This window comes from Periplaneta americana, chromosome 12 (assembly GCF_040183065.1).
Source record: "Periplaneta americana isolate PAMFEO1 chromosome 12, P.americana_PAMFEO1_priV1, whole genome shotgun sequence".
Classification (NCBI taxonomy): domain Eukaryota; kingdom Metazoa; phylum Arthropoda; class Insecta; order Blattodea; family Blattidae; genus Periplaneta; species Periplaneta americana.
Window position 1 is genome coordinate 42,101,440 of NC_091128.1, and position 12,473 is coordinate 42,113,912.

Consider the following 12,473-nt stretch of genomic DNA (forward strand, 5'->3'; position numbering starts at 1 on the left):
GTATACTTCTATATGGTTAATAAACTGCTGCTACTGCTACTTCGTAATAAAAATGTGAAAGCCAAAACACATTGATGTTGAAATTAGTTATGAAACACTCTCAGTTCCTCACCTGCACAAAGCTGACATTCTTGAAACATTCGATGACAGGTTCGATGATATCATTGAACTTGAGCACATTAACAAAATCGTTACTGCCTAGTGTCTCCAAGATGTTGTTGACAAGGTGCCGAGCAATCTCATGCCTCATTCCTGACATCGAACCTGAGTTATCCACCAGAATAACTATATCCTTTGGGCTTAATGAGGCATCGATGTACCACAGTCGCATCCGACAATCAAACATGTCTACCATTGAGTTATTCCAGAATACACCTGTGCGAATATGACATAAACAATTAGAATAGAACATCAGCTAGTATTATTCTATTATCTTACTGACAATAAAGAAAAATTCGAATTCATGAATTTATTTCTAAAGATTATTTCTGTATGCTATAGCACTAAAGAGTTCGTAGCAACCAGATCCCGAAATATGTCTTACTGGTGCTAAAACTATTAATATTTCAACATTTTTTTGTTGTTGTTGTTTTCTAATGCCAGGCGTTTGACAATAAAGTCATATGACCTCTTGCACTCCAATATTTTTCAAAGATATTATCATGGTCAGCCACTGAAGCACAGATTTTGAGGTGTTCTGAATCCATTTCTTGGTTTGAGTTGCACAATGGGCAGTTAGGGGACTGATATATTCCAATTCTATGCAGGTGTTTGGCCAAACAATCATGGCCTGGTTATACCACCAGCATTCCATTGTAAGATGTTTAGTTGATTCTGTACCATTAAAGTAGACCCCGCCTTGAAATCTGATTGGGGGACTATTTTACCTTCGGATAATTTTACCTTAATGGTACTCATTTCATATTGGAGTGAAAATAGCAAGTTGTAGCCGATTTAAGTGAACACCATATTTTAACGTTTTGGTGGCTACTTCATTCACACACAACCCCCAGAATGTCTGGAGGACCACACCTGCTGTTGGTCGACGGGTCCATTGGACCTAGCTGGGAGATCTTGTTGATCACCAGCTTTCCCTCCTTAAGCCACTGGAGGACGATTTTAGTGACATAGCAGGTCAGCACTAGGAACAGAAAAGTAGAAAGAGGAGGAAGGAAAGGGAAGGGAAATGAACCCCTAGGCCTCGAATGCTCTAATGCCGTCGGGGTCGAAGAAAGTAAGAGTTCAGTCAGAGGACTGGATAGGAAAGGGTAAAGAGGGAATTAGGTATTGAATAGAGAAAAATTATACCAAATTCAGTCATTAACTCATCAAGCTGACCAGTGCTAATTGATGAGTAGCCCCTCCCTTTAGTTCAGCTCGTAAAATTATGCTTATTAACAGCTGCACCACGGGAAGGTAGGGATGGGACATTGGGTATTTGTCCAGGTTGGTTCCTTAAAGCCTTCAATGGGAATGATTAATGGCTCTCCCCCCTGTATCCGACATACCCTTTTGCCGCCACATTTTGTTGTGGTGCTCATTATATTATGACTCTTTGAGGTAGCCTACTGATACAGCTCAAGTCTGCAAGTGAATAATAGATATTAATGAAATTCTAAAATCTTGCACAACTCGTAAGTTTTTGTTTCTTAATGTTCAGAATAAGTTAATAAAAATATTTCGAATTATTCAAAAGAAACATTACTTTCAGGTCCTTGTAACCACTGGTTTGCTCTACCAACAAAAACTTTTTCACTGGAACCTGACTGCACGGTTTTCATTTCAACACACATACTGGTATTGCTTGTGACTGAAGACTTGTCTGATACAGCCATGTGCTGTCTGATAACACTGTTCTATTCTATTGTAAATATCAGTTTTATAACTAGTTGTACATAGGAATACGTTTTCAATACTTTTCTTTAGTATGTTAAAATAAACGCAATTACGAGGGTGATCCCAGAAGTAATGCACACTGCGCATGTACTCTCAAAGTCATGCATATGCATGGTTTTTATTTATTTAACTAGCTAGCTAGTGAGTACAAATTAAATGTATAAAACAAAAATGTTTCTAGCCACTACCGTAAGAGCCAGGCTCGTGTATGGTGTGGTCTTAGTCAATAATATAACATAAAATTTACAAGGACAGTTTACTAAATACAGTAAGTAACTTAATTCAAACCAATAAATACAACACAGGAGCAAGAATAAAGAAGAAAGAGAAAAAGAGAGAAAAATACACATTTAATATAAATTGACAATCCGACAAGCCAGTGATATTCAATAAAAACATGAATACAGTCGACAGAAATAATAGGTAAAAAAGTACATTTGTTAATATTATATATCATGGATAATTTTACAAATTTCTTTTTTAAAAGCTTCAATTTTAAAATATTTCAAATTTGGAAAATGGTTTGTAATTTTATTATAAAGTCTTGGGCCGAAACTAACACCATGTTTAAGAGCTGCACTTGTATGATATTTAGGCTCAATCAATGGGAAAGTAGACCTTTGTCTTCGAGTACAATATTCATGTTGATTAGATTTATGTTTTATTTGATTTCTGTGGTAGTAAGTTAGTAAACTATATTTATAAATTTCTTCAATAGTTAATACATTAAAATCTGTATAAATTAAATTTGTTGGGTAATCCATATTTTTGGTCAGACAAATTTTTATTAATCTTCTGTGTAATAAAATTAATGGATTAAATACAGATGATGGTACTCCACCCCAATTTATTATACCATATTGTATTAATGATTGTACCAACGCTAAAAATATTATTCTCAATGCCTCCTCAGTGATAAAATTTCGAAGTATTATCAATTTATAAATTGTCTTTCTTATACTTGTACACATGAAATCAATTTGTTTATCACAACGTAAATGCTGATCTATAATAATTCCTAATTATTGTGTTAATAGCGAGAGTTATCCCTAACGATTCTGCTGTGCAAGTTCTATTAAGTTGCTTAAAAAATGTTGTGTGTATAAGCAATTGAAATGGACGACGAAAATCAGTCGGGTCATGTCACTGTCTGAGAGGAAAGCTCATTCACTGAAATAGAAACTTTACATGGACGTACACAGCCGGAAATTGACGAGTTCCTTCGAGAGAAGCGTGTGATGATTCTACAGTAGACCATGTGATTGTCTTCACATGTCGGTGAAGGTCATATTATTACAGAAGATAACCAACACACTGGAAGACTGAAATCATCACTTGACTTCACTACAGAGGCAATTGTTGGCAATGTTTTGGAAAAAGACAGATGGATGACATCTGAGACACAGCCTGTAGGAAATTGCGACCAAAAATTCGCCAGAACCGACTACAGCTATTGCAACCTGGTGTGCTGCTTTCCTACGATAATGCAGGACTGCAAATCGCCGAGCCAATGAATGTCACATGACCGATTACAAGTGGGAAACACTCCCTCAGCCACCCTACAGTCCGGACATGAATCCACCTGACTAGGATCTTTTCCCGAAAATGAAAAGTCCACTTCATTGTTAACTTTTTCCAATGTTAAATGACCTGAATACAGCTGTGACCCAACATATCCAAGACTTAAACTTCAAAGGAGAATTAAGTGGCATCCAAAAGCTACCACAACATTGGAAAGCAGTCACAACATTCCAAGGGGACCATTTTGAACGGTCTTCATGTAAGTGAACTGAAAAAATAAAATGTGTGCCCATAAAGTAAGTTTGTGCACTACTTCTGGGTTCACCCTCGTATTCTGCAAAGTCTGACATTAATTTTTACGTTATTTCAAGTTATGTTTCTAAGATGATGATATTAGGTCGTTTCGTTCACAACTGGAGTTTTAGCAATGAGTGTGTCTGTGATATAGATTATGGGTGATTCCAGAACATAGCATACAAATTCCAGGAAATCATTCCAAAAATGATCCTCCATACATTCTTAAGTTAGATGCCATGGAACTACTCTGCAGCACATATAAGGATCACCTTCAAATTTATACAGATGGATCTCTAAATCCTAATAATGGGACATCAGGAGCAGGTTATTATATTCCAAAATATCAAGAAAGTTATTTCATACCATGTTCATCCTCCTCCAGTCTTGACACGAATTGCTAGCTATTGATGCTGCTCTTCAGTGTGTTACTCAAATTTCTGAAAAATCTATTTGCATACTTACCGACTCCAAGGGGGCTATATTTAATATAATTGAATATGTACCAAACCTATATACACATAGACTTATTCCAATTCAGAAACAACTACGGTAAGTAAACTAAAATAACTCCAAAAGGAAATAACATTTCAACAGATACCTAGTCATTGTGGTATACCTGGAAATGAGAAAATCGATAATATTGCAAAACAGGCAACATATTTGCAACCAAGACCCCTTCAAGTGATATCTCTATCCAGTGCTTTTGCTTCAGTAAAGTCTCATTTCATAAACCTATGGATCACCAACTGGCTCTCTTCTGACAAAGGAAAAATTTTACCGTCTGTACAAAAGAAACCAAATGACCTGAAAATGTACAAAACTTGCCCAGACATGTTCAAACATTTTTAACAAGAGCCAGAACAGGTCACATTGTCACTCAATTGTACCTACACCGATTTCACATTTCTGATACTCCTACTTGTCTGTGGTGTAATAATCATGATGAAGATCTGGAACACATTCTTCTATACTGTCCATCCATAAACCACAAAAGAAGTAAATTAAAATCATCAGTACAGGTTGCAGAAGACACAGCTCTGCAGTATATATTGACTACACCCCAACTCTGGCTACTAGCAACAGGCATCTATAATGAACACCGATTAAAATAGGCCTACCCCTCATTTCTCATGAAAAACAAAAACTGAATATACTACAGTGGACTACAGTGGACTTTGTGTTGTCAGCAAACAGCTGGATACATTAAGAAGATTGATATTAGGTCGTTTCATTAAGTAGGTACCAGTAATGTCGGTTTTTTATGTATGGTGTTTAGTAAGATTTTAATGATTTCCTTTAGTTAGACAATGCAATTTACAGGACACTATGGTTATTATTCATATTGAGAATATTCGTGCCGGAGGAAGCGAGACAGAACCAAGAAATGCTGAGATCAAGAATACAGAAGAAGAAAACATATGTGAAGAAACCAGATAAGAGCGGCTTAAGTACCGCAATGGCAATGAAGTTTAGTGACACGAGTAAAAATTCAAATGATTTGGGAAGTGATTTAACCAGATTAGTGGGAAGGAAGGTCAGTGCCGAGAGGAGAAGTGAAAGTGTTTCTGTGAGTGCAAGAGCTGAAATGGTGAGAAGTGAAGTGAAGAATAAGTATGACGAGTTTATAACAGAAAATAGTGAAGCGGATGTTTACTGGTCCTAAGACGGCTAAGGAAGAGACAACTAAGGACTTAGTAAATAAATTGAAATATGAATTAGAGGATTGTAATAGGAAGTTAGATAAGACGATAGAGGTAATAAAATAGGTAAGGAGTATGGCAGAGGAGGCTAGCTAGGATGGCGAAGTATAGTATGTAGAAAATTAGTGAGATCTGAAAATGAAATGTACACAAGAAACAGACATAATAACGAACATATTGGACAATGGTGTAGTATGTTTTAGTAACAAGTATTATTAAAACAGTGTGTGTTCGATATAAGTGTACTGAAAATCAAGAACAGAGTGATAAAAGTGTCAATTGAATGAATTAGAGGATTGTAATAGGAAGTTAAGTAAAACGATAGAGATAATGAAAATAGACGAGGAGTCTGGTGGGGGAGGCTAGCTAGGATAGTGATGTATAATATGTAGAAAATTAGTGAGATCTTAAAATGAAATGTACACAAGAAACAGACATAATAACGAACATATTGGATAATGGTGTAGTATGTTTTAGTAACAAGTATTATTAAAACAGTGTGTGTTCGATATAAGTGTACTGAAAATCAAGAACAGAGTTCTAAAAGTGTAAATTTTGAATGGTCTAAATTAAGTTGTTAGGTTTTAAAGGTGGGAATACTGATCAATCTAAATGGGATCGAAAGTTAAATTATAAGAGCGTCTACAAAAGGTATATCTGTAATGAATGTAATTGTGGCACCGGATACAAATTGTGAGGTCCACATTACATGGATGTAAATGTTGACAATGAAATACATATCTACATACACATATATACACATATTGAGAATATGTGTAGACCGTATCGTTCTCGAGAAGCACAAGCAAAGAAGTAGTGAGAAGCATAGCGGCAGCATGGGCAAAATTTTGAACACTGAAATTTATAATGTTAGAAAAATCATACAGCCTAGAGATTAAGAGACACTCATGAATACTGCATATTACCAGCACTAGTATAGGGCTCACAAACATGGAGCACACAAAGAGAGACAGAACTATGTTACAAGTATGCCAAAGCAGAATGGCGAGAAAGATACTAGGCGTCACCAAATGCGAAATGAAACTGTAAGAAAAACAAAAATAAATGATGCAGTAACTACCAGCAGAAACCTGAAATGCAGTTGGGCGGGCCACATCATGAGGCTAAACCCAGATGGACAGTCTGGGACCCCAGGTGCGGACAAACGAGTGTGGGGCATCAAAGGACACGTTAGGTTGATGATCTCAGGAAGACTTTTGGGAACCGATGGACAACGACCACCACAGAGAGGACAGTGTAGAAGCAAAGTATCAGCACAGCATCATGGACCATTCCTCATTGAGACAACACACAGAAGAGAGCATCGCAGAGAGCAGCAAGGGAGAAACTAAAAGAACAAGTGCAAAAAGTGTTACGACTTAAAGGACAATCCTTCCTGGCATGGCTAACCGGGATCGCCTTAATCAGCCATCTTCCTAGGAAGAGGCCCGTGTCCCCAGGGGACATTATGGATTGAACTTGAACTTCAAAGCACTACTGGAAACAAGATTACAAAGCTGCTGCTCGAAAAATATGTGAAGTCGAGGGTGAAGGTGTCGTTAGTGAGCGTGTAAAACAACGATGGTTCCAGCTTTTCAATGATGGGGAAGGAGACATTAAAGATTTACAATGTACTGGAAGGTCTAAGATATGGAATATTGAGAATACACACAGAGTTTCGGAAAAATTTCATAAAAAAAGTACTAGTAGGTTGTCAGAAGAACTTGGTGCTTCAAAAGATATAATATATCGTCACATTAAGACGCTTAGAAAATCATACAGAAGTTGTACATCTGTACCCCATGAACTGACACCTATAACGACTGTAGCAAAGATATAAAAGAAAGAATTGCAGCAGGTAATAGATATTTCTTTGCTTTGGCAAAAGTAATAAAAACACGGTACCTGTCGAAACAAACCAAATTACAGATCTACAACACAGTACCGGTAATAAAACCTATAGTTATATATGGATGTGAAGCCTGGGTTATGACGGAAGATATAAAACTCCAGTTGGAAAGACGGGAGAGGAAAATACTGAGGAAAATTTATGGACCAATAAAAGACAAAGATGGATGGAGAATAAGGACAAATAATGAGATAAATCAACTATATAAGAGTCCTAATATAGTAACACAGATAAAAGCTAAAAGAATAGAATGGGCTGGACATATGATCAGAATCGATGGTGGTAGAACGATTAAAAAGATTTTTGATGGAAATCCAGGAGGGAGAAGATATAGAGGAAGGCCGAGGTTAAGGTGGTTGGACTGTTTGGAGGAGGACCTGCGAAGGATGGGAGTTAGAAGATGGAGGAAGAAGGCAGAAAATATAGAGGAATGGGCTGGAATCGATAATTCCAGGAGAATTGTCACATGTGATGAAAAATGGGTATATTACTGCACTGCAAAACAGTGGCTCGATCTTTGTTAGCTTACCAGTGTCGTCACTGAACAAAATCAGTTCGGCCCCAAAATAATGCTAAGTCTCTGGTGGAATTTTGGAGATGTGATTCACTGGGAGTTGTTCCAAATGGACGTGCAGTCGACGATGAGGATCTTTATTCTCAACAGCCAGAACGAGTTCATGAAGTTTTGAGACAGAGCTATCCAGCATTGTTAATCGGAATAGAATTCTTTGCAACAAGACAATGCAAGATCCCATACTTCTCGAACTATGAGAAAAATCCAGGAATTCGGAGGCATACAGCTGCTGTCACACCCTAGCCTTCGAGTTACCATCTGTTTCGATCCATACCCCACTTCCTGCAGGGAAGAAATTTTCAAAATGTGGAAGCCATTGAAATGAATATCACCGAATTCTTCACATCAAAAATCAGAAACTGTACTATCGCAAGACAACAAACCTCGCTGAAAGGAGGCTCAGACATAGAATCTAACAGCATTAACTTTGAAGATTACATTAATTTCTTGTCACTACACACTCCAACCAAAATTTTGCTCCAAAACCGACATTACTAATGAGAGAGCATCTGTAATAAAGTAAATTATGGAGTACAAGGTAAGAAATAGAGTTAGACAACAGCTATCAATATTTTTAAAAAATTCAATAGTTAAGCCAACTAAATTTATCCTCGGATTACTTTACCACAGTCTCTCCTGCCCGTAAGTTACTCGAGAGTACACTCCAGAACAGTACGTAGGTTTAACAATATTTTACAAATTCGGTACAAAGTGATGGGGGTTATTTAGTGACTGTGACACTAATTTATCAAAAGCATGTATGAGTATTTTGTACATACCAGGATATTGCCTCATGATTCCTGTCACACTGCCAAAATACTGCCAGGACAATGATGGATCTTCTAAATAGTTGCTCATGAAGACTGGGTCTAATCCTATGGTCCAGTTGATGGTTTTGATAACACTTGGCTCTGAAATAAATGGGAGAATTCTTTTCTTACCTAGATTTGACTTCACAGATACAATATAAACAATTTTTGGTTTATATAAGGACAAATAATAAATTAGAAAAGGTGAAGAAAATTTTACTTTACTCAAATGTAAATATTTCAGAGAAACTATGTTGTATTGCGAAACAATGAAACTACCAGTACACAAAGAGATTTTTAATTTAGTGTATATTTAGATTACATTATGGTTATGTCTCCAAGTAGGTTATTTGAGTCTGTTAGTTTCTGTTTTTTGTTTGTTTTTTTATTTAATTTATTGTATTTCACAGATCTTACATCAACATTATAATTTGAGATGTAGAACAAGTGAGAAATGATACAAAATATATACGTAATACATAAGTATTTATATTAATACATACGGTACCAGTAATTAATATAGGTTAATTTAATTTACAAGGATAAACAGTTCATCAGTTGAATAGAAGATATGAATATGTAGAAATTTTGTCAATTCTATTCTAAACTTTTTCTCATGATCCTTCTAATAAGCTATAATTTATGCTGACGATACAACTTTTGTTATCAAACATAATAATACTGCTGAGTTAGATTTTATGAAGCAAGCTGTATTTGCTGAAATAAGAAAGTGGTTTTCAATTAATGGATTTATTGTTAATGATGAAAAAACTCATGTGTTAACTCTAAGTTTGAAACAAACCCAAAATAATGTGATAAATGAATCTGTAAAGATGCTGAGTATGTATTTGGATCCTAAACTAAGGTGGAACAGCCATGTCAGTTACGGTATGTATGTAAAAGAATTTCTAGAGTAATTTATCTCTTGAGAAGTATCATGTACAAGATTCCCAAACATTATTTAAAACAAGTTTACTATGCACTATTTGAAAGTGTTATTAGATATGGATTACTTTTATATGGAAATAGTTCTGACCTTCCAAACATATACCAACAAATATAAAGGCACTTAATGAAACACAATTTAAATTTCAGATTAAGAGATGGCTACAAAATAATCCCTTTTATAATATGAATGAATTTTTTTAAAATGATGTAGTATTTTAGTTAATTTTTATTATTTTTTACTCTATTGACACATTGTTTTTATATTATTACATTGACGAGGCCTCTTGTATTCTTGTACCTTCAGGCAAATAAAGAATATGAATATGAATAATTGTGCAGTGCATTGAAGACTGTAATACATGAATAGTAAACTCTTTTATAACAGCTGAGACTAACAAAGGATAGATGGAGATCTGATTTTTGGGAAAGAGTTTCACTAAAGTAATGACAGTATAAAGAGCATGTGTTAACAAGTTCAGTTTGCAGAGAGGCGTCATTTAGGGGGTCAGCATTGTACTTTTCAACATTAAAATATTCAACTTTTATAAATGCTTGAAAAATAAAAGACGAGCTAATTAATGACTTTGCTCAAATGAAACCAAAGCAATATCCTTTGCTACATTAATGATTATTACCTATTGAAAATAAATGTACAATTATTTTTTTGCTAATTGAAATTAAAATTTCTTTATCAGTAGAATTGTCTTTACACTTGTTTGCACCTACGTCATATTAACAGCAAATACATGTCAATTACGTATCGTATAAGTAGAATAAAATGTTGAAAACTGAAAATGTACTATAAAGTGAGATAAACTTGACCATAAAAAGATCTCAGTCCTATTGCTGACTTATAAGACCAAAAAATACTTAAGACATGGAGAAAAAATAATGAACTTTAAAAATATAAATTTTTTTACAATAAAGTTCGCTCCAGTTTACTGTATGGAAAATAGTTAATTTGAAAGGAAATAGGAAAGGAGTATGGCACGTGATATACCCTACGTCTTTCCTAAAAAATTTTTGCCCCAAAGCACATAAAGAAAATGATTATGCGAGAAAGACTACGACTACTAATCAACCATGGGCAGGTTTAACTGACAGAAGATCTAAAAAGTACAAAAGAAAACTGATATTTGTGTATTTATTGAGAGTGAAGTGAGAAGAGAAAAAAATATCATAAAAAACCTATTCCCAGAATTGGAACAAAATGGAACTAAAATTCTAGTAGCAGTATGTATAGCAGAGTTTCTAGAGTTACTAATGAAATAGTACCGGTAGTTATATTGTATAATTTGTACTAACAAGTAGCCTATGTACACATGTTTTTTAAGGCTGAGAAACAGGGCCGGATTTAGGTATAGTGCTGCCCCTTGGCAGTGCTAAAATTTGCCACCCCCAACTCTCACAAACAGTTTATGAGCAGCTATTATACAGGTCATGTTTAGTTTAAATTAGTTTTAAATGAAATGCAATTCAGAAAACAATAATTACTGGAATCAAAATACATGCATCTTAGTTGTGGATTATAAAGATTTCCTTCGCACTTTCTTCACAGAGAAAACATTGATGTCATCAAAGTCGATCTGACGAAGCACATCAGAATCGATGCAAAGAAACATATTGAAACTTATTCACTGTTGAAACAAAATGGATTTGTGAAAGCCAAGCTGTGGTTTATTTCTAAGGATTGGTTTTGTTAGTGGTATAATTATTACGGGTATTTCTTACTTCGATAGAAAGTATAAAGTTGAAAAATAAACTCTAACTCTTTGAGGAATAAACCTTTCATATCGAATTATGTAGTGCACATGCTGAAAAGTGAGTAAATAGTATTGTTGACGATATAATATTATACTGGAAATGTAACTGAGAGTTCTGGTTACTATTCATAGCGATAAATAATAAACACATTTACTATTTGATTTTCAACAATGCATTTCGTTCATACAAGCAGTTAGATTTAAGCAGTTTCATAACATAATAACGTGATATGGGTATTACAATATAATTATGCAGCTGCACACTTTTCTTTTACATTCGCCACGATCACGACAATGCGGTAACAAGACAATATCCGACTTGCCCAAGGTATTCAAGAACAAACTTCAGAAAAGATTTATCAACAATTAAAAAAAAAAACAAAACAAATTTCATTGTAAAATGAAAATGGAGGGGAAAAAAAGGAAGAGAAAGAGAGAGAAAATGCAGCCCCCTTGGAAATTTCCACTCTAGGCAACTGCCTAGGCCTAAATCCGGTACTGCGGAGAGATCTTTATTTGTTTAGGCTGACTTATATGAGACTGAAAAGTGCACTGGTTCGAATCCCGATGGGTCAAAGTGGAATTCGTGATGGACCAAGGAATTGGTTGGTGGTAGGTTTTCGTGGGATATTCCCATTTTCCCTACCGGAATTCCGCCATTACTCCATTAATCATCATCATAATCATGTGTTATATACCGTATTTGCTCGCGTAATTTGCTCACTTTTTAATCTATTTTGGCTGTTTGCAAAATTGGGTTGCGTAAAATATGCGAATTTTTAAAATTAGACTTCTTGATCTGGGTTTTATTCAAGTATATAGTAATTACAAATACAGTACTTTTGTCACCTAAGACTACTGGTAACTTTAAATTAATAATAATTAAATTTGGTATATGACAATCATAATGAATGTAAAGTACAGTACATAGCAGACGTAGCATTCTCAATAGATAGTTTTTAATTGAGCACATTACACCAATTTATAGGTCTATAGGTGGTTGAGCGATGCATTCTTCATGTTGCGGTGACAACTGCACGATACCTATTAAATAGT

General features: G+C 35.1%; 1 protein-coding gene across 2 annotated transcripts in view; it reads right to left on the minus strand.

Moving 5' to 3' along the window:
* The window catches only part of LOC138710339 (voltage-dependent calcium channel subunit alpha-2/delta-3-like), a 107,392-nt gene that overhangs the window by 52,101 nt on the left and 42,818 nt on the right, over positions 1-12,473 (minus strand). For both annotated transcript variants that reach the window (XM_069841153.1, XM_069841154.1), the window contains 2 exons: positions 8,677-8,808; positions 113-375 (listed from right to left, as the gene is read on the minus strand). In XM_069841153.1, coding sequence (XP_069697254.1) covers positions 113-375; positions 8,677-8,808 — 395 coding nt within the window. The remainder of the gene's footprint in view (positions 1-112; positions 376-8,676; positions 8,809-12,473) is intronic.